The sequence below is a fragment of the Rhagoletis zephyria genome, unplaced genomic scaffold (genome assembly GCF_001687245.7).
Source record: "Rhagoletis zephyria isolate East Lansing unplaced genomic scaffold, Rhagoletis_zephyria_1.1 Rzeph_scaffold_00054, whole genome shotgun sequence".
In the NCBI taxonomy this organism is placed as follows: Eukaryota; Metazoa; Arthropoda; class Insecta; order Diptera; family Tephritidae; genus Rhagoletis; species Rhagoletis zephyria.
In genome coordinates, this window is record NW_016157138.1 from 112,875 (window position 1) to 138,793 (window position 25,919).

General features: G+C 36.5%; 4 protein-coding genes across 4 annotated transcripts; 2 read left to right on the forward strand and 2 right to left on the reverse strand.

Annotated features, from left to right (window-relative positions):
• Positions 1 to 1,563: 1,563 nt before the first annotated feature.
• On the reverse strand, positions 1,564 to 2,662 carry LOC108368869 (uncharacterized). Its single transcript, XM_017623816.1, has 3 exons — positions 2,409 to 2,662; positions 2,218 to 2,341; positions 1,564 to 1,917 (listed from the first exon to the last, which is right to left on the reverse strand). The coding sequence occupies exons 1-3, from the start codon at positions 2,530 to 2,532 to the stop codon at positions 1,710 to 1,712; spliced, it is 456 nt and encodes a 151-aa protein (XP_017479305.1). The 5' UTR covers positions 2,533 to 2,662; the 3' UTR covers positions 1,564 to 1,709.
• Positions 2,663 to 11,628: 8,966 nt separating this feature from the next.
• Positions 11,629 to 12,470, forward strand: LOC108368877 (uncharacterized). The gene is made up of 3 exons (XM_017623828.1): positions 11,629 to 11,815; positions 11,879 to 12,002; positions 12,147 to 12,470. The coding sequence occupies exons 1-3, from the start codon at positions 11,713 to 11,715 to the stop codon at positions 12,355 to 12,357; spliced, it is 438 nt and encodes a 145-aa protein (XP_017479317.1). The 5' UTR covers positions 11,629 to 11,712; the 3' UTR covers positions 12,358 to 12,470.
• A 3,116-nt stretch (positions 12,471 to 15,586) lies between these two features.
• PIG-K (Phosphatidylinositol glycan anchor biosynthesis class K) lies at positions 15,587 to 17,425 on the forward strand. The gene is made up of 6 exons (XM_017623771.1): positions 15,587 to 15,751; positions 15,824 to 16,335; positions 16,413 to 16,530; positions 16,654 to 16,764; positions 16,832 to 16,992; positions 17,053 to 17,425. The coding sequence occupies exons 1-6, from the start codon at positions 15,677 to 15,679 to the stop codon at positions 17,153 to 17,155; spliced, it is 1,080 nt and encodes a 359-aa protein (XP_017479260.1). The 5' UTR covers positions 15,587 to 15,676; the 3' UTR covers positions 17,156 to 17,425.
• A 6,070-nt stretch (positions 17,426 to 23,495) lies between these two features.
• On the reverse strand, positions 23,496 to 25,528 carry LOC108368850 (uncharacterized). Its single transcript, XM_017623793.1, has 3 exons — positions 25,311 to 25,528; positions 24,582 to 24,705; positions 23,496 to 24,487 (listed from the first exon to the last, which is right to left on the reverse strand). The coding sequence occupies exons 1-3, from the start codon at positions 25,411 to 25,413 to the stop codon at positions 24,376 to 24,378; spliced, it is 339 nt and encodes a 112-aa protein (XP_017479282.1). The 5' UTR covers positions 25,414 to 25,528; the 3' UTR covers positions 23,496 to 24,375.
• Positions 25,529 to 25,919: the final 391 nt, after the last annotated feature.

Consider the following 25,919-nt stretch of genomic DNA (forward strand, 5'->3'; position numbering starts at 1 on the left):
AAAATTCAGTTTAAGAACATGTTTTAGACGCATAACTTTGATACTACCCGCATAATGAGAGACTTTCAAGTTTTCTTACATGCTCTGTTATCCCAATGGTAAATTATTATTTCTATCTTAAACGCTTTGAGGGTCAAGAAAACAGTCTAATAGCGATTGAACGGGTTCCTTCCCATTGTTAAAATGAAACTTGTGCTCTTAGATCTAAATGGCTAAAACAATGAAGTCCCTGTTCAAACAGACGTCCTTATTTGTGAGTATCTGGAGTTAGTGGAGAGTCGAGTGTAGAAGTCAAATGTAACTAAATGGTGAAATAAATGATTTGAAGCCATTAGAAGACAGGAAAATTCAGCTTATCGCAGTGATTAACAAAAACTTGGCAATCGAGGACCCTATAAGGAGAGTACATGGCCTACTTATGCGTACGGAAGTGGAGCAGCTTGCTAAATGGAAATGGAATTTTCTGAAGGATTGGCTACCAACAACCATATTACGGCAGATGCGCTGTCTCCGCACTGACTACTTCTATCAAATCGCTTCTAACAAAAAAGCAGTGGAGTCGCATGGAATACCAGCGGAGTTTTTCAAAGCTTGCTCAAACGTAGAGTTGTCTGGGATAGTGCTTCCCAGATGAGTGGACTGTTGGCATTATTATCAAAATGTCAAAAGGGTTGACTTAACTGACGTGGTATCCACGGTTTGTCTGCGGTGGAACAGGCAATTGAAAAGGTAATCTTGAAACGCTTAGGACAACATCTATATACTGCTATTAATAACTCGACTTTCGCACAGTGAGCATCATTATCGAGCAGTGTGCCGAATTCAGAGCTGATCTGCATTTGATGTGTACCGATATCGAATTGCCTTTCGATAGTGTTCGCAAAGAGTGCTTAGAGCATCCATGCATCGCAGAAGGTGCCCGCTGTTACGATGGAGGTAGATATCTGAGAACTTTGAAATTGAGTAGGCTACTTTGGATTGAGTAGGCAATTCAGGAGTAAAGTCCTGTCTCGTCGTACAAGAATCACACTCTATAAGTCACTCATTATGCCCGTGCTGGTTTATAGCGCAGATGCATGGACAATGGCAACATCCGATGAGGCGGCTATTGGAGTATTCGAGAGAAGGATTTTGCGGAAGATTTACGGGCCTTTACGCGTTGGCGACGGCGAGTACTGCAGACGATGGAAAGATGAGCTGTATGAGCTTTACAACGACATGGACTTAGTGCAGCGAATTGAAATACAGCGGCTCCGCTGGCTTGGTCATGTCGTTCGAATGGACACCGCGCTCCTTATATTTGATATACTTCAGTTCAGGGGGTAGCAGCAGGAAAAATCAAAAGAGTTAATTTTCCTTTGTATTTATGGACCTCCCTAATGAATAAACATACATCCAGAGAGCTGATGGCTTCTTATTGTACCTACATAGTCGCAAATTAAGAGAAACCCAAGCATTGCCAACTTGAGTTCGATATCTGTTCTAGTATTAAACAAAAAGCAACCATATTTTATTACAAATAATTTTTTCTAATATTAATATAGAATTCTGTTATATGCAGACTATATTTTAGCACCAAAAACAACAAAAGATTATCACAATTTTCATAACAAAAACTAAGAACCAATTGAACTTAACACATGTGTTTTTCTTTAGTTCTCTCGATTTTACCATGGGTGTCCTCCTGACTCCCGAAATTCCATCTCTATTTACTCCTTCGTTTCTGCGGCACCCTGAATTCCTGCATTATTCAGTTTCGGCGCGAACATTCCCCAAATATGCTCTTGAAGACGCTGCGTCTCATTGTTCAAACCACCATCGCAGATCAGATGCCGAGCACAACATTGCTGGAAGGGTGCATTTTTGTCAACATAATCGCCCCAAATACAGCCATCTGGCGCACCAACTGAGCCGCAACTGTAAATGTAAGAAAATGTATCAATATGAATGAATCAAACATAAAATACAAAAGGATATTATCTTTATACACGGTACCATTCGTACCGATTTTGGCGGGACAGTACTGATTTTGAGAAAATTGTCCCGCTGAATATTTTTTAAGATTCAGGACGTATAAGTGTCCCGATTTTTCCTATGGTCCAAGTTCATGTATGCTTAAAGTACCGGTAAACGTAGTTTAATTTAAAGAATCAACACTTTTAACAACATTGCCGTGCTTCACTCGAAAAAATAAAAATCGAAACATAATAAACTCACCCAACAATACGCGCATCTCCCTCTGCATTGCCGCAATGAATCTGAGCGCATTGAGTTGGAGATTTCACAGACTCGCCAGGCGAGATGATCAATGTTTCGGTGATGGCACACTTGCCGGGATGCGCTGGCAGTAAGGTGAAAAGGAATTCAAAATTATATAGAAACACAAATACATATTTCCAACTACCCACCATCATTATGATAATTGCCACGCGCTACCCAAGCATCCGCCAGCATTAGACGATTGCCCAAACCGATGCCGCTAAGACAGAGCAGCGCTGTCAATAACCAAAAATTCCCGAAATGCAGCTGCATTATTAGAAAAATTCTACTTTTCGTGTGGTGCGTTATTTTCCAAGTGAACGTAGCAACTAAATTGGCGCACAAAGTTGTCGCTTATTTAAAAGGCAAAGCGCCTGCATTTACATACATATGTTTTTGTATGTATGTACATTAGGGCGGGTCGGAAATCTAATTTTACTCAAATCCCTTGGTAATAGTGAAAATATAATGTATCATGAAGTCAACAAGAAGCCTGCAAAATATTAGTATTTTATTTTAATGTTAAGAGCGCGCGCATCGACCGCAAAGTCACCCACAGCACAGTAGTCGAATAAGACCAATTCTTGTTAAAAATTCTGGGTTCAGTAAAAAGGTTTGGTGCATATTATTAAATAATGAATCCGTTAATGCAAAAGATAAAGTCAAATAAAATTTTTCGCAGCCCTTTAGCTTATCGTTAATCTCAAAGTTATCTTTTTTCAATACATTTTTAATTGTTCTCTTGATAATTGCACTGGCCTATAGTCAAAAGATGTAAAGAACAGCATTAATANTCTTTTAATACTATATAAACATCCGAAAACATTAAAACGTTTGAAATAAATCCCGTCTCACTTTTTTGTATTTTTCACTTGGTTGCTGAAGTAATGAAGAATTGAAAATCTATAAGGGAAAATTATAGTTTTTGTAAGTTTTATCTTAATATCTTAAAAATTTAAGACTTATTGAAAAATGATAAATGAACGTGAGGTACTAAATGTAATAACCCTTAATTTGATATATCGTCCTATTTATAAAAATTAACGCATTCCATAGATATTACCAGCCAAAGTTTCATTTTCAAAATTCGTATACTTTGATGTAACTGCGCGGGTTAAAGATAAGTATTAAATTAATCTTTCGTGGCCAATAACAATTTACTAAGACCTAAGACATCATAATATTACTATTACAATGCGGTCAAACGACTTTTATTTTCCCCCATACAAAATCGACCCAGCCTAATGTACATATGTTTATTTGGAGCTGTGTGTACGCCTTTAAGATCTTGCTATTAGATTCGTGTGATGAGCAAATCCAGCGAAAGTCAAAAATATGTTTGAAAGTACCTACTATTGAGCGAAAGTAGAAATTGAACTGAAGCGTCAGCATCAGCTGTAAACTGCAGTGGGCAAGCTTGTTGAATAATCATGATGGTGAGCAGTGCACATTGCATATGACTTTGGAATGAATATTAAACAAGCTGACTGAATGCTGATCGCGTTAAGCGCATTTGCTCTCGAGTGCAGAAGTGAGCGATCTGAGCGTGTTGGATGTGGGCGCATGTTATTTATAGTCATTTGGAAAAAAAATATTTATGTTCTTTTTTGTTTTGATTTGTTTACTTGTGTACTTATGTACATGTGTATGCACATTAGGGTGGTCCTTAAATGTAGGAATACAATTTTTACATCATATTTCCTAGGCCTCAACCCCTACGTAGTCGCAGATATCGCATATAAATTTTGGTCCTGGTTGGAGTTGGTTAAGGCGTGTCCACAAAATCGATACTACCATAGTCGAAGATATCACATATAAATTTTGGTCCTGATTGGAGTCGGTTAAGGCATGTCGAGCAGGGATCAAACTTCAGATTACCCTATGAAAACGTCTTAACCGACTGCAATCGGAATCACAATTTACATGTGATATCCTCGACTTTAGTAGTGTCGACTTTGGGTGTTAAATGAAAAAAAAAGTATTTTTAATTTTTTGAGTCTCCATAGAGGCTTCTGGCCTTTGACCCCTCTGCGACACGCCTTAAACGACTCCAATCAGGATAAAAATTTATATGTGATATCTGTGATCGTGGTATTACCGATTGAGGGGTGATACTGAAAAAAATCTTTCATTTGATGTTTAAGGACCACCGTAATGTAGGTACATACATATGTATGTATTTCTATTACAAAGCGAATAATTTGTTGGCAGAGTACAACTTTTGATTTTATTGAAATGAATAATTAATTTAAAAAGAAAAGTAAAGGGTTTACCGATGCACACGATCAATTAGATTTTAATTTTATTCAAAATATTTACTACTCGAATACAGAACTAAGAAAAAAAAAACTTAAAAAAATGACCATAAATAACTACAAATATGTAGTTGGTAGAGAAAAAGTGCCAGCAGACGTTACAGATTGACATTACGATTAAAAAGGCAATTCTGGCAACTATCTTTCATCTCACCACAGTCTTTCTAAAGTCAAAAGTCTTTCGTAAAACGTTTTTCAATTGTGCCATCTTGAAAGCACACTTCTGACTAATTGAAAGATCTTCTAACGAGGAGGTATTAGCGTTATGCTGTTCGCCTTTTTGCAATTAAATTAGAGGATTAAAAATAAAAAGAAGAAAATAGTATATACTTTAAAATTAACTGAAATTAAAAAACGCTTTTTACTTTTAAATAAGTATAAAATAAATTAAAGAAAATTATATTAAAAAAATAAGTAAAATTACATAGTATTAAGAAAATTAAATAAGACCATAACAAATATTTTTCATTATTTCTGTTGCTCGAAAAACTCTTACTGTAATTTTTTTTTGAAGAAATAAATATACGAACATTTTTTTTTCTTGAGAGCTGCTAACTGATTTAAGAACTTTTGATAAAAGAAAATTTCTTTCCATTTCTTGCCCGTCATTTTAAATGAATTTCTCGATTTTCTTAAGACCTGGGAACAGCCCTTTAAAGTATAAAATTTAAAACCAAAAAGGAAATTATACCGGAAAAAAAAAATTTTATAAAAAAATATAAAAATTTAAATACGTTTATATAAATTTAATGAAATTAAAAAATATGCAAATACATAAATACATCTTTTCTTTTTTCTAATAATTATGATAGAGCTTTTTTTCTAAAGCTTTTGTACTAGAATATAAAAAGTTTTTCGGACTATCTTGCCATCAATCTTTCATTTGTCCTAAGTACGAAAGACTTTTTACTATCTTAGCCAGAATTGCCCTGTTAGGGTGAAAACAGAAAGAAGCCGAGTGCATCCTTGAAATCGTTGGTATCTTAAATTGGAATCACCTTTATGACAGCTTCATCTTGTTGATGGTGGTTGTTTCTTCCGAAAGGCTGCGAATATCATGTATTTTTAAACGGGTTTTCCTCCCTCTATGGGTAAATTTGGTTTGGAGATAGACCTGCTGTGATTTTATGTGGTCTTCAGTGTCATTTTTCCCCTCTCATCATTTTCTTCTTATTATTACTCAACACTATAACTGCTTTTCAGTTTGTATCAAGAACTTTGTCAATGTCGTCTGTTCTTTAATAAGTTGCGGCATTTACATACATCATTTATAGATAGGGTCTTCTTCTCTGAGTCCTATTGTATTCATGGGGCCCTTGCTTTCGTTGTCCAGGATGCTGAGTGGATGGATGTCTTTGCAGGAGCTTCATCATCCATATATAGATAGATAGTTATTGAGGTATGTACTCCGACCAGGAGCCCTCTTACTCCTTACAACGCTCAGTCCTAACAGCCTTAAGGAATATATATATAGATTGGCGCTTACACATATGTTAGTGTTTGGCCGAGCTTCTCCTCCGATTTGTGGCGTGCGCCTTGATGTTGTCACACAAAGCGGAGGGACCTACTGTTTTACGCCGACTCCGAACGGCGATTGTATTTTTATGAGAAGCTGTTTTTCATGGCTGAAATACACTCGGAGGTTTGCCATTGCCTGCCGAGGGACGACTGCTGTTAAGAAAAAACCTATTTTCTATATTTTTTTGCGATGTTGCTTTGACCAGGGCTTGAACCCAGGCGTTGCGGAGTGGAAGCGCGCACTGCTTACCACTACACCACAGCGGCCGAGAGGCTTAAGGAATCCAATGAGTTATTTGGCTGCGGACTTAGTGTCACGAGGTATTTCTCTCGTCTTCATGTCTTGTGTGTGCTCATGAGTTTCAGCTGCATTGTCTCAGAAACGGCATAAATTGTTGGACAAGATCAAAAGTGAATGTATGTAGCTTCTTTATCTGCAATGGCCTGTTAAGAGGCCTGTCGAAATACTTAATTTGTCCTTTGACATGTTAACCAGCTTGTAATATACTTTCCTATTGTATCCTCCCAATAGCTTCAATGCCTGTCGCAGCTCAATGATTTCATTCCAGCGCTGTTCTCTACTTGATCTCATTTCTCTCCTAAGCTTTTGTCTGATGGTGTGTGATCCTACTGCAAAGAAGGGCTTGGAGACTCTCCGATTTGTTGATGCCGCCTATGCTTGAAATATACTTGGGAGTCCACATATGTCAGCTGAGATTACCGTTCCGATTCCCTCGGGCGTTTTTGAATCGTCTGTGTACCGCCTTATAATGGCGCAGCTTGCTTTATTCCTTAGCCCTGACGGATTCCATTTATTCATTTTTTGTTCATTATATAAAATTAGTACAGACTTAGGGCCGGTTGATCAATGTCTGGTTATCACTACTTGCCGGTTAAACATCATTATCGACGATTTCGCCAGCATGCATATAACATGTGATCGATAAAGCAGTCGTTGTATCTAACCGGAGCTTCTACCTCCGATTTGTGCTAATCAGACATTGAACAATCGGCCCTTAGTCTTTTTAAGTACAACAGCAATATATGTAACTAAACAGATTTAAAGGTAATATGAATAAGATGTACAAACTAATAATTATGGACTAGGTAAAAACTTAAATATTTATATGGTTCATCCACTAAATAGAAGAGAAATAGTTATGGAGGGAAATTTTGAAGTTGCTTATTCCATATTCCGAGATGATATCTACCACTTTTGCTTTTCCACAATTTTCTCTGGCACAATTTTTCTATCGATTGGCTGCCTGCTCTATGCTCAAATATCTCATTTCAAACAATGTCGAGTTCTGTGCCATAGAGAGCTATGGTTCTTATTATCGGTAGAGTCATCCATACATACGACATGTTAAAACCAACGCAATCGTGTTATTTTTAAGAATTTTATTAAATACATATATATCTATGTTATTAAAAAGCGTTTGCAGTTCTTCGATATCCATCACCTACACGAACCGAGCGATAGATCTTGCGACGTATAGTTCACTCGAAAACTCCTAAAGCCAGTACCAGATAAAAAAAAATATTCATTCGCCAATTTCAACGGCAGAACAATACATAAAATTTTAAGTAGGCTTATCTTGTAAGTGTAGATTATCCACAGATTCCAATCTTCGGCCACCAGCTCTTCACCGCTAGATTCCTTTGGTTCTAGTGTCATTTGCTTTTGTTTTATATGGCATTTCTGCTGCTCTCGCCCTGCGCCATAGACGACTAAAGATCGTGTAGAAATGCCTCCTATATACAATAAAGTGTACTTTGGGCATCTGTTACCAGATATTTTCATTGGCTCCATAAAGCTTTTAACAATTTAGAGGAATGAAATATGTATTTTTATAACGCTCGCGGCTGCAAGAGATGATATTTATGGAGAAATACTATAAAATATAAGCTTATAAGTAAATATTTACATAGTTCTATTCGGGAAATCCCTTTGCATTTTAATGTATGCATGTATGTATACATATGCATACAAATCATTTGCATACATTCATATGTACATGCATATTTCGTTATCACAATCCCGGTATTAGTCCCGGGATTTAGACATTCATTACTTTCCAACAACTTAAATCGAAAGAATTGCTTCTATATTGTTTAAGAAGCTGTCCTACCATAAAATAAATAATAAATAAATCGGTTTGAAACCAACTTTTTTATTTAAAGTAGCGTTTTTATTTGTTCTCTCTGATCGCAGGATTTATTTTGAAGGACTTTGTAATTTCAAAGATATGATTAATTCCAAAAATTATTTAAAAAATTCAATGCACTGTAGAATAAAAATATGGGTACCAAATGCAAGAGGAAACTTCTCTAGAATTTAAAAAAATAAAATTTGTTGGATTCACAAGGACGAATAGGTAATTTTTTAAGCTGATAAAGTTAGAAGGACAAAATTCGGGGATGTTATCGAGGTTACATAAGTCTTTCAAAACATATAAGTTTTTCAAAAACAAATATTGCGAAATTTCAAGGATAAAATTTTAAAAGGACATTTTCAATACTTACCAGTCCCTCCGCACCAAAAACTTTAATCTGTTTAAATTCTACAGGATTTCCTCTTTAGTTTGATACCCATACTTCTTCTCTAAGCACAGTTCACTGAATTTTTTAAATAATTTTTGAATTACTAACGTCAGAACTAAATCCGCAATTTTACTACATATATTTGGCCCATGGTTTCGCGAATACATTGATATTTGTGTGTAAAATTTACTATCGCACGGTGTTATATATATAGTGAGCTAGACATTTATAAAAAAATATTAATTATTAAATAAACAAGTAAGAAAGTCTAAGTTCGGGCGGAGCCGAACATTAAATACCCGGCTCAAGTATTAAATATATGTTTTTCACCTTTCCGAAATTAGCGTCCGTAAATTTCGAAATTTTGAAGTTTCAAGCCTTTCTGAAATTTACCGTTATATGAAAAGCGGCCATAATTTCAGTTCGATTTCAACAATTTTCAACGTTTTGCTTTTATGTGGCAAGCACAATAACCATACCGAGTATGGTACAAATTGGTAGAGGGGCTACCGAGATAAGTGGGCGGTGCCACGCCCATTTTCCAAAATATTATCATAAACGTATTTCTTGGCGTGGTTATTGTCCATTTGGTATGCTGTACCTAGGCCAACAACTGTGCCAAGTTTGGAAGAAATTGNGGGGCTACCGAGATAAGTGGGCGGTGCCACGCCCATTTTCCAAAATATTATCATAAACGTATTTCTTGGCGTGGTTATTGTCCATTTGGTATGCTGTACCTAGGCCAACAACTGTGCCAAGTTTGGAAGAAATTGGTGCAGCAGTTACCAAGATGTACACATGTAACCATAAGTGGGCGTGGCTACGCCCATTTTCCAAAAATTTATAATATTCTTATTTTTCTTCTAAAAATAATTTTAAATATCAATTTTGAGTGAATAATCTTCAGTATTTAGTTACTATAATATTGCAGTTTTCGTATTTCTGAGAATTACCGTTATATGGAAGGTAGGCGTGGTTATTGTCCAATTTTGCTCATTTTCAATACCATCCGTCCTACGCCCGAAAGAAGTGCACGTACAAAGTTTCGTTAAGATATCTTAGACGGACAGACATTCACCGCTTAATCGATTTCTCTTTTCATTCTGATCATTTATGTATACATTTGTCTATATCTATCTCGATTCGTTTCGCCTGTTACAAACAACCGTTATGTGAACAAAGTTATAATACCCTTGTGCACAAGTGTGCTCGGGTATAAAAAAGAAATATAGCCAATGCTGGTCAAGAAAATTTATTACCATCAGTGCAAATTACAAATCCCGAGAATCCTGGGATTATTTGCCAAGAATCCCGGGATTTTTGGGACCTAAAAAGGCCGAGACCCCGGGATGCCGGGATTAACATTCCTAGCGTACATGTACCTTCTGTGATGCTAACCCCCCACCAGGGCTGCCAACTATCCCTATCTATGAGGTGCCATATTGAGGATAAAAAAGTGCCAAAATGTGCCAAATAGAAAAATAAAAGTGTCAGAAAAGGTGTAATTCTTTTTAATCCTTCCTACTTAGGAATAAAATAGGAACAAAATTTGGTTCAAAATAAAAGTGCAATGATAAAAAAAGATAAGCCAGTTGAATACCCTTTAGAAATTAGAACACTTGAGTTGAAAAAAGAAGTACACGAAAAGGTTTCCCCAAAAATTTATTTAAAAAGTTCTTATTTTTCAAAAATGCCATTTTGGCACTCTGTGCCGAATTGAAAAATTAAGTGGCATTTGAAATAAAATAGGGATAAATTGGCACGGTTTGAGCCAAAACAACATTGACAAAACAAACGCTTTGGTTCATATACCTGTTCTCATTGATCATTAGCTCCTTTTCTCTCATAAAGGTACAGAACAATTAATTCATTGAAAGTCATGAGGGATTTTGGCCAGCATGCTCTATGTATCTCTGCCATTAGAAGTAGCTTCTCATAAAAATACAATCGCCATTCGGAGTCGGGGTAAAACTGTATTAGAGGAGAGCTCGGCCAAACATTAACCTATGTGTTAACGCCAATCTATTATTATTATTATTTTACCCAAGATCTATAATCAAGTCTTCTGTCAGAGTAATGGATCTTACCAGCGGGAGGAGAATTTTTGTAGCGTTTGTTGTTGTTATAGCATTTTTCTACCGAAATAGTTGAGTGTCTTATTTACATACTTGACTCCTCCAACCGTAAGCTCAGAAAGCACTGCGGACGATTCTCGTATGCTGAACAAGTGTCGGCTATATCAGCGTCTAGCCTGGCTCCTTAAGAATTGAATCGCCTGCACCAGCTGGATCTAACTTTTGCTAAGGTGGATCTGTCACGCGTGGAGGTTAAAGCTAGGTCATGTTAATGGATCGCGGCCGGCCAAGGATGACAGTATCACAGTGCCGTCTCGTCACTTAGCGGATCGTAAAGGTGTGGACCTATTTATTCTTCTGGGTGACTGAGCTTTCCTCTTACGCGGTGTGGCGGTGAGGGATTCGAGAACCTTTTTCGATCCTTTGAATACCGCTGGAGTGTACGCGGATAAGCAAGGAATCCCATCGCACTTGACAGCCACTATCTTTGGATGGATCCCAGTCGCCATTTTGATTCAATCGACATCCGCGTTGAGGTCGAAGCTTATTTCCTTTGTGCGGTTCGTGAAAAATGTGGGAGTGGACTTGGGCTTAAAGCTTATTGTTGATGGCTATTATGTTTTTTTTGCGATGAAGTAGTTTGGGCGCATTTTTAAGAAGTATTATTTAGTATTATTAAATATCTGTCCCACAAACTTAATTGTGTTTATGCAGTGCAGGGACGATTTGAGCGAGCTTTTATTCTCACGTAAATAAATAATATAGACTATATAATCCAATTTGTAAAAACCATTTAATATATTTATAAAAGAGGCATTTCCGAGGTCTTATTTTCATTGCCTTGGCAACTCTACAAAACCACTAACGCTCATTTATTGCCGCAAATCAATTCAATAAATTCGTCTGAGAGCAACCGCTTTTGGCTTTTTAAGGCATACTCGTTTTTTGGCCAAGTTTAGTCACTTTCTGTGCCTCAGTGGAGGCGCACTATACACACCTAAATGTGTTGGCGCTTGCTAGTGTTGCCGCTGTTGGCAACGTTACTCTGCCTTGGCGTTGGGCAGGTGGCGTCATGGCAGGCAGTAGGCAACTATCACAATGACGGTGAGCGTAGATGCTGTTTTCTTTGATAATTAACGTTTAATTGAATATTTTGTTGATGCACAGCGAATCCAGGTAAATGTACCATCACCGAAACGCTGATCATTGCGCCCGGTGAGAAGGTGAAGTCACCAGATAGCTGTGCGGAAATAGACTGCCACAATGAAGCAGGCGATGTAACGATCACTGGGTGAGTGTTGAGGAGATTTTTTAGGGGGCGTGAAATATTTAAAGAAGTGTATGCTAATGCAGTTTTTTGTTTGATGAAATATTTTTGTATTTACATATGTATATAGAATCTGATAATAATCTCTCTTTAAAAATTGACTTTTAGTTGTGGCTCTACTGGTGCTCCAGATGGCTGCGAATGGGGCGATTATGTTGATGAGCAAGCAGCCTTTCCGGAATGTTGTGCGCGCTATTTGAACTGTGTTGGTGGTTTGAATAATGAGACGCAGAGGTATCAGCAACACATTTGGGAAATGTTTTCCCCTAATCTGAAGCATTCTGCAACTCATGGTGCAGCAGGAGCGGAAAAGCAGTAAAGTGGAAACAATTTAAATTTTTTTTCCTTCTATGAATGTTTAAAACTAAAACTGACTAAACTAACATAATAACTTAAGTTTAAGTAAATATATCTGAGGTACAAATGTATGTGTTAAAAAAGTTGCTCATGTTTATTATTTTTATTTACCTATTTACCTACCAAGCGAACGCGAAAAGCACTGTGGTGAGTAATTAATAGGTGCAGTTTTATATGATATGCTTTCAATTTTTACTTTAGATGTGATGTCTCGCAATGAGTTAGAAATGATTTGTAAGATATGCTAAATATGCGATTATAAATGACGTGATTTGAGTTCATATGATACAAAATGAAGTTATGTGATGTTTGCCACATGTGATGAGATCATTGAATTTCATGTGGTCATTAAATATCATGCGCTACGTGTGATATGAGGAGTGTTCGCTATGCACAAAATTTGTACAAGTTGGTACCAATTGTTACCAAATCGTGTTCTTTTAGCCAAAAACCCAGTAAAACTTACAAGGAGAGAACACAATTTTGACATTTCATTTGGAGGGGAAGTTGCAAATTCGTGCTGGGAAAATCTTTGCCAGTAAGGTTGGTGTTATGCAGAAATCTTGTTTGGCAAACTGCGTGCAATTGTTGTTGTAGCAAACTCGGAGAGAGCGAGTTTGGCGACTCTCACAGCAAACTAATTTTGTTTGGTCAAACTGCACCAAATTCGGTGTTGTCATATACAAAATTTTTAAATTGTGCGCGTTATGTACATCTGAAATTCTCATTTCGTGTTGGCAATAGCCATGAAAACTATAATGAACGTGCAACCCTGTGCCAAACTCGACATAACCACCTCCCAGCAAACTAAGCAGCCGCCATTTAATTTGGCAAACAAAAGTTTGTCTGCATAACACCGACCTAAGAATTTGCAAGCAGGATTGTGGCCCACGGTTGCATTTTTATCAACATTAATTTGAATCAACATGTTCGTTAAATTTAAAAATGAACAATCTTGTTGCGATTTACTAATAAAAGAAGTAGGTAAATACTCGTTTAATCAATTAATTTAATTAATTCCAAACATATTGAAGGTACTCGGCTGAAAAAGCTGTATTCGTAATCGGAAAGCACTCGACACCACTGTCGGTATAGGAAATCCGACAGTGACTTCCACAAAGAAATTGAAGCGTATGTTGAAGAAAGGTCAGAATAAGAAGAAATATACGTATACATAGGTCCTGTTTTGGTTTCTAGCTGAAATAATTTTAAAAAATTATTATGCTCGAAATGCAACCGTGGAAGCCAGCTGGCAATGAAGCTTGCAAATGTTTGCTAATTCCTGTTCGCGCAATACTTAGTAAGTTTCTCTCTTTGGGAGAGTAAGGTGCCTTATTCTCTGAATTTTGTTACTGGCTAATTCTTACTGGCAGTTGCATAGCGAACACTCCTATGATAAATATACCTATTGTTTTTGGTGTGACATAAATAATCAATTATTACTTTTGATAATATGATCAGAAAACTTATGTAAGAACTTTCTGACAAATTCGCTGATATGATGCATTTTGATGAGGTGTAATGTGATCTGATGTGCTGTAATAAGAGTTGATGTGATGTTTTGTGATATGATGTGATTGAATTTTGAAGTAATGTGATGTGATGCGATATCCGTACATGTCATTTGATATTATAAATTGAAATACGTATGATTTATAAGACCACTTTAAACTTTAACGCCGTTTTTCTCGATAGATATTCTAATTTTTTTGGATTACGACAGTCTAGTAGCAAATGAGCAGTATAACTTTGATTTGACATGAAGGATTTGATTGTGACTACGCGATGTTTTCATAAGATGTGTTGTGATGTGATGTGATGAGAGTTCATACATTTTAGAATTCTCAGCAAGCACGATTTATTTCGATGTGATTATGAGTGATGAGGGTAAAGTGAATAAGTGATTGTGCAGTACGCGTGTTTTGTAAATTTACTAATTTTACTTCTTTATAAGATGGTGTTACTATAATCCCTACAGTATTAGGACATAATATTTAGTAAATTTGTGTTTTTGGTTTTTTTTACCAGGCAGTCAGGTTGTTTTTTATAAAGGACCGTAAATTATAATATAGTATTTCCAAAAGCTTACACGAAATATGGATATATGGGAATCAGTTGAAAGAATTCGAAACAAGAATAATTATAATTTTTTTTCAATATTCCTTTTGGAATATGTCAAAAATATCTTAAATATATTATCAATCAAGATTTTTAATTTTGAATGCATTTTAAAGAATATCAGTTTAATTTAAATCCTATAAATTCTATATATAAGGATATTAAAGGATAAAGTTTTCAAAGGACATTTTTAAAATTTTTATATTAATACTACCGTATTTGTTCCTTAATTAACCCGAGAGGACATGTCAAACACTAAAACACTTAAGTTTGTTTATTTAATATTATGAAAGGAATTTTTTGTTAAAAGAAGGAAAAGAATTTGTTATAAAAGTTGAGTTTAATCATTTAATGTTTATCATGCGCCTTGTCAGACCAATTAAAAAATGCTCTACAAATTTTCAGGACATACAGAAATTATTCTAAAAGTATATCGTTTTGCACCCTTACAATACCACTTCACTTTACTTACTGTCCTACTCAAAATTTAAAGATGCAGATTTACTAGAAATGCGTTCAAATATAGGAACCGTATCGAATTTTTCGCATTTCCAAAGTTTTCATGGACGATTTGGTAGCCTTAATAGAAGTTATTAACTAAAATTTGAACTAAAAGTCAGCACGGGTTATCGTTAGCCTACGGCCATAAATCTTTAAATATATGTTATTTAGGCATATCACAATTTGCAAACAAATTTTTTTTCATATATTCTTGGGACTTTCTTACAAATTCGCTGATATGATGCAATTTGATGAGATGCGATGTGATCTGATGTGCTGTAATAAAAGTTGATCAGATGCTTTGTTATATGATACTGAAATTTAAATTAAATAAAACTGCGTACTCGAAATTCGAAATAATTTGAAAAATTAAAAATTTAAATCCTTATTAAAAGCAAACTGCAAAAAACAACGTTCGGAAATGCATCATAAAATTTTTCGAAATAACGGAATGACACTAAAACTAGTCATCAGTACACCCTGCGTTTTCTGCACTCAGTGCTCGATCTCACTCTGTGTTAATGTGCAGGGTTGCTTTTGTTTCAGTTCCAATTTGCTTGCGGTTGACGGGCGAAAAACAAACAGCTGTTCGAAAATCAGCTGTGGTTGTGCTGTCAAAAAAATTAAAGTTTGTTTATTTCTTCAGCATAGTTGTGTTTAAAATGATTAAATTGAAACAGGCACTTCTACTTGCTTGCTCTATTTGTTGTTTATTAACACAAATCGCTAGCCAGGAGGTAAGTGTATAACGCGATGCACTGCATCACAATTCCATACTAATAAACCTGCGAACGTTCTACGACCGGCAGACCAACAACCAGCTACCCGAGAAGTATGTAGAATCTGTGCAACGTTCAACGCACACCAACAACTGGGCTGTGCTTGTGGATGCCTCGCGGTTTTGGTTCAACTATCGCCATGTGGCCAATGTGTTGAGCATCTATCGTTCAGTGAAGCGGCTAGGCATACCTGATTCACAGATTATACTCATGCTGGCTGATGATATGGCTTGTAATCCGCGAAATCCTCGCCCCGGACAGGTTTATAATAATGCCAAGCAGCATATTAATGTTTATGGTGATGATGTGGAAGTAGATTATCGCGGCTATGAAGTGACCGTGGAAAATTTCGTGCGGCTGCTGACAGGTCGCACACAAAATGGTACAGCTCGTTCGAAAAAATTGCTAACCGATGCTGGCAGTAATGTGCTCATTTATCTGACTGGTCATGGGGGCGATGGTTTCCTTAAATTTCAAGATTCCGAAGAGATTACAAGTCAAGAGTTGGCTGATGCTGTCGAGCAGATGTGGGAGAAGAAGCGGTGGGTAGAGAGATGGTCATTTTAGAGTGCCGCAATCTTTTCGCATTAATAAATACTTCTGCTCTTCCTTATTTCAGTTACAATGAGCTATTTTTCATGGTAGATACCTGCCAGGCGGCTTCTTTGTATGAAAAGTTTACCTCACCTAATGTGCTGGCAGTGGCAAGCAGTTTGGTGGGCGAAGATTCGTTGTCGGTGAGTTGCGAAACACAAAAAAATAAAATTTCACCATATCGACTGCAATTTAGCAAAGAGATGTTCTATTTTTCAACATTTTTCCTGCAAGCAATGCGTTTTCAATATCTCATTACCTTCCAGCACCATGTTGACCAGTCGATTGGCGTATATATGATTGATCGTTATACCTACTATGCGCTAGAGTTTTTAGAAAGAGTTCAACCTAACAGCAAAAAGACAATGGGCGAATTTGTAAGTCCTTAAGTGATAAAAATTTGAAAAAACATAATTTTTATAATACACTTCTTTTACCATTTAGCTACAAGTTTGTCCCAAACGCGTCTGCATTTCCACCGTTGGTGTACGTAAAGATCTCTATAGGCGTGATCCAAATAAAGTGCCGATAACAGATTTCTTTGGTTCCATACGTCCCACACAAATCTCCACAGGGCGTGTTAATATTACGCTAGCCGAAGAAGAGTGAGTTTTAGGTTTACACTAATTTAAAAACATATATATTTTCAACTTTTACCTCTACAGAGATTTTATTAACGCCGCGATTGCCGCTGAAGAAGAGGCAGCTCAACGTAGCACCTTCAAAGTGGAATTCCCGACCCAATTTCCTACAGAATTATTTAAATAAATACAAAACATCTATTAGACTGAAGAGTATTACATAAATATCAGAAACATATTTTATGCGCTGGTCAAAGCTTTATAGATGAATGCGGGAGTATTGCTGATATGAAAAATGTACGCCTGTTTATAAATATGTCAGCGTAAATTATAATTCATAACGAACTACTGTCTTTTTTTGATACTGATTAATATTTGCATTTATAGAGATTTCAAATATGTTTCAAGAATTCCATTAAATCTAAATAATCGTGTAAATCTACGGAAAAAAGTTCAACAGTTGCAGTTTTCAATAAGCAGCCGCATAGTTTTGCAAACCTCAATGGTGTAAAAGAGTTAATAAGGTAAATTTTTTATTTTAAATCATCTTATAGGAAAATAGTGTTATTTCGATAGGGAGCTCATACTTCTACTACTACTTGATTTACTTATATATACCTAATAGCAGAACAGATAAACAAAGTACTTTAAAGAATATTGCCAGAATGCTGCATGCACACAGTGGTCGGAGAGCCCATGTTTTACGGGAAAAAGGTTTATTTGAAAATTGTGATAAATTAGGCGAAATATTCAGAAAAGTCCAACTGAAGACTGATTATATGTTATATGTTCTAACCGTTATGTGTCGAGAGGTTTCTTAAAAATTTTGTATGGAAACTTTTAATTATAACAGTAGTTGCCAGTTTGGTATTACTTCTTACACATGGAAAATATTTTCGTATGGAATATTACGCAAGTAATAAAAATTCGTGGTTAAACTTTCTATAACTTAATAACGGGGTTATTTATTTTCAATATTTTTTTTTTTACAAGCTAGAACTAATGAGTAGGACCGCGCAAAACCTTCACTCCTTTACCGAAATGGAATACAATGGGTTCTTTAATGTACTACTAAAAAAAAGCGGCGCCCATACTGGCACCAAAAAGAGTGGTAGCCATTTTTATTTCACTAATTTATTATTTCCTAATAAACTGCATTAAAAGATTGATATAATTTATAACAAAACAAATTTGAAGTCAAATATCGAAAATTGGAAACAGCGAATTCAATATGAGTCCAAGAATCAAAAACAAATTGCTAAATTTTCATTAATTTTGGTATTTAGAGGTTGTTTTTATTGTTTTGTTGTAGAGGCATTACTAAGCCCTGCTTATATCGTTGTCGCCAAGCTCAACTCACGGTAGGCTCGGGGGCGGACCAATGGGAGAGGGGTGTAAGTAGAGTAGGATTGAGCTACCCGCACAACGCCAACCATCTCTTCACATATTCGAGTTGAGTCTGGACAGGTATTTAGAGGTTCTTAAGTTCGTTCATTACAAACTTTAAACGAGGTTTTGAAAATTCAAAATGGAAAATCCATTGTGTCCTCATTATGGCAGTTTTCTCATTTTTAAATAAAGTTATTGAGGTTTGATCAATGGAAATAGCGAATTTCATATAACATTAAAGAAAATTAATATGTATGTATGTATATTTGTATATAATATTTTTTTTCAGTTGAGCTATAGCAGACAGCTTCAACAATTTTTCCCATTTACGTACAGTCAGTCAATAAAGTTTAGGTACAGCGAATTTTTTACAATACGGGCAACTATTTTTTAAATATTTTATTTTTCGATAATTTTTTATAAAAATATGGTCAGTTCTACGTTCTTTTTATTTACGCTCTTTAGAAAGAAGTTGAGTATGCAGTTTTTTAGCCCATTCAATTTTAGTATAGCAAAGTGCAAGTTTGTGGTGGCTAGGACTTACCATTGATTTTTAGGATTTTTTTTTATTGAAGGTGTCTCTCATTTTCTCCATATAAAATAATGTTTGATAATTTTTTTATATGGAAAAAATGTGCGACACCTTCAACAAAAAAATTTCCCAAAAATGAATGGTAAGTCCTAGCTTCCTCATACTTGCACTTTATTATACTAAAATTGAATGGGCTAAAAAACCGCATACTCCAATTTTTTCTAGAGAGCGTAAATAAAAAGTGCAATATTTGAATGAAATTTTGCAGAATTTTCTTTAATTTTGCACAAGGTTTGGAACTTTGCTTTTTGGGGTTTTCGTTGTAGAATTAACCATATTTAAAAAAAAAAAATTGCGAAAAATAAAATATTTAAAAAATAGATGCCCGTATTGTAAAAAATTCGCTGTACCTAAACTTTATTGACTGACTGTATGTTCAAACGCCTGTGAACCACCCTGTATAATTATATATACTAAATTATTTTTAAATATGTTCCCGTCGTTGAAATTAATCATTTAATTTGATAAGCAAAAAAATCGTGTCACCCAACTGCAAGAAAGCAACTAAAAAGGGCAATATTTAGGATTTTTTTTACTTTTAAAGAAAATGACAATTATCAACTAAAAAAGCTTGAAAAGGATCTGGACTTATATATTACCATAAAGACCAGTGAATCTTAAAGCCTCGAAGGTTTCATTTTTGGAAAAATGTAGTAGAGAAATTGGAAGCTGTCAAAATTTGAGTTTAAAATTATATCCGTGGTTAGCATGGCAAAGCTTAAGAAGTGACATTTTAAAAAGGCTTTCTTAAACTTTAAGATAAACTGACAGTCCAATTGACAACTGTCACCTGTCAAACTTTTAATTCGGCATAAAATTTGTGGCTAGCGTGTCTTAAACAATAATCAGTGGCAAGGTACATTGAACAGGTAGTATCAGTACAGCAGCTGATTTGATTTATTTTCAAATTATTTGGTCTCGAAAATGTCAAATATTTTTAATTTTTTCTCACAAAAATTCTGAATTGTTAAAATCCATTTGCATGTGAAACCTTTTTCCATACAAAACAAGCGATTGAATAGCAGCTTTTGGAACGTTCGCCCAACTCGGCAGCACGACCGCTGATTACTGGGCCTTGCAAAGGATGGATCAATGCTTCGAGAAGCAAACAAATTTACTAGGAAAGAAAGTTGCATCAATTTTTATTTTTTCCAATTTCAATTTTTTATTTTTTATAATTTTTTGTATTTCACATGGCACGCTTTGATTTAGAAGAAAAAATTCAGAACAGTTTTTGACACTTTCGATACCAGAAGCAACAACAAAATACACGCAAATGTTGTTTTTGCTCTACTGATACTACCTGTTTAATGTGCCTTGATCAGTGGCATTTGAAAAAGATTTTTTAATTTTTAAAAAAATGTACAGTTCGTTTGGCTGCTGTCAATGTCAAAATTTTAATTTGACATACAATTCGTGACTAGCGCGCCCAAAAGCCTAATCAGTGGAATTTTCAAAAGTATTTTACTTTTTTAAAGAAATTTGAAAATTGATTTGACAGCTGCCAACTGTGGAACTAAGATCCTAAACTTTTATTAAAATCGCAAAAGTCCTTTTGAATTTTCGCATAAAACGTGGTTTCTCCGACCAATGCGCGGCGAGCGATTTGAGGACTTTGTTGCGGCTCTGCAGTTTATACGCAATTGCGGTTGTGTACGCCGGTAAAGAGAGTAGGCTGTCGATGGTTACCCCGGGGCCTTTTGGGTTATTCACAGTTAGAATTGGTATGCCGCCGACGCACAGTGTTTCGACTATATGGAGGCAGATGGAAATAATAGTACACCTGCACCCACGATTGAGAGAATACAAAGGTTGCACCGATCTCGGACCGCTAATCCTCTCTTAACGAATTTGACAAAATCGTTGTTTGCATGACGTCACACTTGTGCAACTTGTTTACGTTTTCCTTGCAACATTTTTTCTTCTTCTTCCATTCTTGCTCACGTTTTGGCATTTCTCTCTCGAAATTGCACCAGTGTGACGTCACATAAAAGTTATTCTCAAAAATCCTGTCTGTTCGCGCAATCTTGTATTCTATCATTCTTGACCTGCACCGATTTCACTGAAACTTGACATGTGCTCTAGTTTTACTTAGAAATAGAGAATTATGAAATTTTGTAAAGATGGAATAATTGCCACGCCCTCTACTCTTGTGGGCGAAAACATTAAATCTCATCCGATTTCAATGAAATTTAGTTTGTAGTCTTTATTCTATTAGAAAAACCTAAATATAAAATATGGGGAAGATTGGATTACTATAACGTTCAAAACTCACAAAAAATGTGGGCCCAGTCATTAAATATGATGGAATTTTGGGTAGTTTTGGTTTCCTGCTTTCCACTCTCAGAAAACAAAGGTTATACAATAAAATGACTTAGGTGTCAATACTCGCTTTTTCCCAATATCTGGTGGGATTTTTTCATTGTTTGAAAAATTCTTTTCGCTAAATTATGTAAAAAGAAGCTGAAAATCAAAAAAATTAAGAAAATCAAAAATTACATATATTTGCAAAGTCGCGCGCAAAGATCAAATTATATATTCGAAAACTACCTTGATCATAAACGCTGTAGTGGGAGCAGGGCTCGGAAGGGCATAGTTCACCAATCCGGGAAGCTCCGAAAATTCCGTTTACTCAGGCGTAACCTAACCTCTTTAGTCCAGGTGATGAAATGATGAGGGTTAGGATCCTTTCAGAGAAGCAGTTACACAGGTTATCAATTCCATTCTCGGACGCCAATATAGGTCGATCGTCAGCATACGAGAAGATGGCGACTCCCTCTGATTTTTGAGGAAGTTTCGAAATGTAGAAATTGAGCAGAAGCGGGAAGACAGTACCAGCCTGTGGTAGTCCCTGTTTAATTTTCCTTCACTTTGATGTTTTATATCTGACGTTATCGCTGACTTCCGGTTGATACCCTGTGGAAGAGGGGAGACGTTTATACCATTTGATTGCGTGGAATGACAGACTGTGTAGAAAGCCTTAGACAGATTCAACGTTACTAGGACTGTTCTCTCATAGGGGCGGTAACGATTTAGGCCACAAATTATCTGGATGTTTATGGCGTTCAGTGCACGTGAAGTACAGGAGTAGCATGGCTTCAATTGTCTGCTCTACCCGGGAAAGATGTGTTATCGGGTTATAGCCCTGTGTTGGCAGGTTTACCGACTTCAGTAGTGGAACTACATAGTGTTCTCCAATTTCCACAAGTCGGGTCATCGACCGTTTAAGAACTTTGGTGAGGGAGTCTACTCTCCCGGACCCATTTTTTCAGCATTGGCATATTCCGTCTGAAGTTCACTTTTTCCACTTATGCTGGTTAGCCAGTTGTAGAATCTAATCATAAAATCCCTGATACGGGGATCTCCGCAGTCGATCTGGCGAAGGTGGTTACGCTCGTTCGCTGGGAAATTACGCCGGGTTTCTGCTTACTGTCGAGCAGGGATGAAGCGAGGAGCTAATTCAGTTGTCTTGGTGCGGGAAGAGCCGCGAAGGTGCTCTTGGTAATTTACACGAAGTCGTCCCAATCAGCTGTGTGTTGAAGTGGATGTAGGTGCGGTGTTCCGCGGAAGAAAAGCATTTCGAGCTAACATCGCCTGACTGGAAAGCAATACTCTGACATTCTAGGCTGGTGTACCTGCGGTTGACGTTGGCTTCGATGACAGGATACTGCACGGTACGAGGAATGATGGAACGATGAGCTACCACTATTAACTGTGTAGTTTCCTGGATCGCAGGCATGCCGACCCATTGAGACGGTTATTTCCTCGATCAGTTCCTTGTTGCTGCCTACCGGATGCTTGTTGTGCTTGCCGCGTTTGATGTTTTTGCGTGCTTGGGGTGGTTGACGGTGTCGTGGTTGACAACTGCAGATGATGGTAGCCATTCGGCCACTAAAGCTTTAGCTCAGGTGAGCTCTCTGAAAAGCTGTGGGTGCTGGAAGGCATAGGCTTATTGCGCAGATTGCGAGTCCGCACGAATGCTGTGATTGTCGTTTATCGTGGCAACATGAGATGACAAATATTTCGTAAGCTTAGGCCACAGCAAAATTATGTAGGTTTTTTTCTCTGAGATTGGAATCGAGAACAGCGTTAGATTGCCGAAACAAAAGTCCTTGGTCGGCAACACCCGAGTCATTCCGATGCCTAGGACTGGCTGTGGTGTAAATAGCCGTCCTGTCAGTTGCTTTCAGGCTTAGGGTGTTAGGGTCGTAATTGGAAAGGAGGAACTTACAAGGGCCACTTAAGACCCCACATTCTTTCCTGCACGCCATTCGCACTTGTTGTTACTAGTCAGCGTCCAATTGCGAGTGAATGAAAGAATAAGTGGCGCGCCTTTACATGCTGAGTAAAATTCAATGTAGCAAAGTACGAGTATCAATTAGAAAAAAAAATTTACAAATAGGGTATTTTAGCACGTTGATATGTGTGTATGTATATGTATATAACTACAGACGTACATAAATTGCCACCAATTATATTTCAGCTTCTTGACTTGCCCGTCTGGAACATTAAGCCATCGACCACACCCCATTAAAAATTCTTTGTTTTTTATATTTAAAGCTTAACTTTATTTTATAATCCTTATTGGTGCGGAGAATGTGTAATGACAAAAATTCCATAAGTGAATGAAGTGAAAGAAAATAAAATTTCAACAATTTAAAAATGCATAAAATATAAACTAATAAATTATGAACAAAAGTATTAAATGAACGACATAATAAATAATAAGTAAAAAAAAACAAAAACAAACAAAAAGTTAAATATGAGTGCTAAAGTAATAAATAGTGCAGATGGTTAAAAATAAAAAAAAAAACGAAAAACCAAAACCAACTTATGTTACTAAAATGATTGCCGGTGACGGTGACGCTGTTAAATGCCGTCGCGGAAGTTCCCAGCGAATAATGGCAGGGATATGCTGGTTTGCTATCCGGCTGCGCCAAGCTAGACATCTCAGTTACAGCTAGCAGCCGGCCAAAAACATTGTACTTTAAGATGAGCTTAATGGGCTTAAATGGTTTAAATATTGGTTTGCGAGTATGCGAGTATGGGCGTGCGTGCGCATGCGCAATGATATGGTATGTGCGTGTTGGTGCCGTATAAGGCAAGGCGTGTTTGTGACCTGACTCACACACCTCGGCAACGGCAATGAGGAAGCAAATGACTACGAGATGGCACTAGGTGATTGCTGATGATTAAAATGACGCCGATGTATTGCTGTTGAGATGGTGTTGATGATGGTGGCGATGGCGATGGTGATGACGGTGTCTCGCTGTCGAATGATAGTGATTTTTTATTGGCTATAATGGATTTAATGCTAGTTGATGTTCGTAGTGAAGCTGCTTGTGGTTTCCATTGGGTATTTCTGTTAAGTGATTTCTCTCCTGCTTTTCCCTTTCTATCTTCCGCTTCTCTTGTATTCACTTCACTTAAAAGCTACGCGTACAGTCGTAGGCACGCTCACAGCAGTCGGGATAGGCGCGCTTAGCGTTGACGAAGTCGCGTTGCTTGCAGCCTTTAGGTGGCGCCACAGCAGGACAACTGTTGGCATGAAATGGAATATTTTCGGAATTTAATGATGGTATTTTGACTTAAGTAGAATATATTTATTGCTCTTCCATAAAATGATACTCACGTTGTGAACTCAACATTTCCATCGCCCAGACACTTGATGCTGGCACAGGGATTAGTGGGTGCCTTAGCGGTTTGGCCAGAAGACAAAATCAAGTCCTCACTGATATAGCATTTGCCAGGGTAAGCTGGAAAGGCGAAATAAAGGAGAATATAAAATTCATTGCCACATTTTTATAAAATTATGGGTGTTTTCAGAACGAACAGTTTTTTATATCAAAACTTGGCTTAAGAAAATATCAAAAAATCGAGAGTTGCAAACTCAAAAAAGGGCTTAATAATTTAATAATATTTTTTTTTACACAAAAAAGTTTTAATTAAAAAATTTGAATTTGGCAGATTTCACATACGAAAGTTTCGTCGCAAAAAAATCATTATAACTAAACAAAAAAATACTCATTTCATATTTTTAAATATTTGGAAAATCAAAATTAATTCCAAATTTTCAAATATTTTTTCCAAACAAAAATCGGTTCTAAAAATTTTGTAATTAAATCGCAATCACGTTTTTATTAAAGTATGGTTATAATGATTTAAAAATCAAATTAAAAATTTCGAAATATTTTTTTAAATAAAATTGTTTATAGACTTAGTTATAAGCGAAAACCATAAATTAAACAAAAACAATAATTTATATTATCTAATAGATATATGTCTGTATCTACATATGTACGTACATACATATGTATATACCTTTTTATTAAATCCCTTCTGCCCACTTCACTTCACTCACCTGAGTTTTTGTATTGGGCGCGTGCCACCGCCGCTTCACTCACAAAGCACATACTGGCGAAAACAATAGCGAAAACAGCAACAACGCACACGTAGAACTTCATTTTCGGTTACTTTTGTTTTTAACGAACTTAGAAAAGTTTAAAATTCTTATTTAATTGTTTAGCTTTCAAAGCGACTGCGAGCGCACAACGAGAAGTGTTCGACTGATGCTGAATCCAGCTGCGTTCAGCACTTTTTATACAAAGCCACAGTACACATCGGAAGCGCCGGTAATCATCCGGTTGTTCTTAAACTTCATTCTTGTTGTTGTTGCTGTTCTGATTCTTCCAGCAATCTTCCCAACCCTCCATACTCCACCCCCGCTACACTGTCGAGCTAGTAAATTTGCTTAGTCTCAATCTTTACTGATTGAATTTTACGCTGTCGAGTTAATCATCTTCGATGTTATTCGGCTGTAAGCTTCGATGCGCGCATTTAATTTACTCTCTGCTTTCTTTTTTTACGGTATTTTGAATATTTACGATCAAACGATTGACGACGCTTTGGATGCTGTTGACTTTTCTTTGATTGTTTTTGCCGGCAATCGGTCATTGACAATGAATTCACT

Excerpts from the sequence above, each read along its gene's own strand:
- LOC108368869 (XM_017623816.1), bottom strand. The coding sequence starts at position 2,532 with ATGCAGCTGCATTTCGGGAATTTTTGGTTATTGACAGCGCTGCTCTGT. Across the intron at positions 2,342-2,408 it reads TGGCAATTATCATAATGATG|CGCATCCCGGCAAGTGTGCC; the intron begins GTGGGTAGTTGG and ends CCTTACTGCCAG. Across the intron at positions 1,918-2,217 it reads GGAGATGCGCGTATTGTTGG|TTGCGGCTCAGTTGGTGCGC; the intron begins GTGAGTTTATTA and ends TTACATTTACAG.
- LOC108368877 (XM_017623828.1), top strand. The coding sequence starts at position 11,713 with ATGTGTTGGCGCTTGCTAGTGTTGCCGCTGTTGGCAACGTTACTCTGC. Across the intron at positions 11,816-11,878 it reads AGGCAACTATCACAATGACG|CGAATCCAGGTAAATGTACC; the intron begins GTGAGCGTAGAT and ends GTTGATGCACAG. Across the intron at positions 12,003-12,146 it reads GGCGATGTAACGATCACTGG|TTGTGGCTCTACTGGTGCTC; the intron begins GTGAGTGTTGAG and ends ATTGACTTTTAG.
- PIG-K (XM_017623771.1), top strand. The coding sequence starts at position 15,677 with ATGATTAAATTGAAACAGGCACTTCTACTTGCTTGCTCTATTTGTTGT. Across the intron at positions 16,336-16,412 it reads CAGATGTGGGAGAAGAAGCG|TTACAATGAGCTATTTTTCA; the intron begins GTGGGTAGAGAG and ends TCCTTATTTCAG. Across the intron at positions 16,531-16,653 it reads TGGGCGAAGATTCGTTGTCG|CACCATGTTGACCAGTCGAT; the intron begins GTGAGTTGCGAA and ends ATTACCTTCCAG.
- LOC108368850 (XM_017623793.1), bottom strand. The coding sequence starts at position 25,413 with ATGAAGTTCTACGTGTGCGTTGTTGCTGTTTTCGCTATTGTTTTCGCC. Across the intron at positions 24,706-25,310 it reads CGCCCAATACAAAAACTCAG|CTTACCCTGGCAAATGCTAT; the intron begins GTGAGTGAAGTG and ends TCGCCTTTCCAG. Across the intron at positions 24,488-24,581 it reads GGAAATGTTGAGTTCACAAC|TTGTCCTGCTGTGGCGCCAC; the intron begins GTGAGTATCATT and ends TCATGCCAACAG.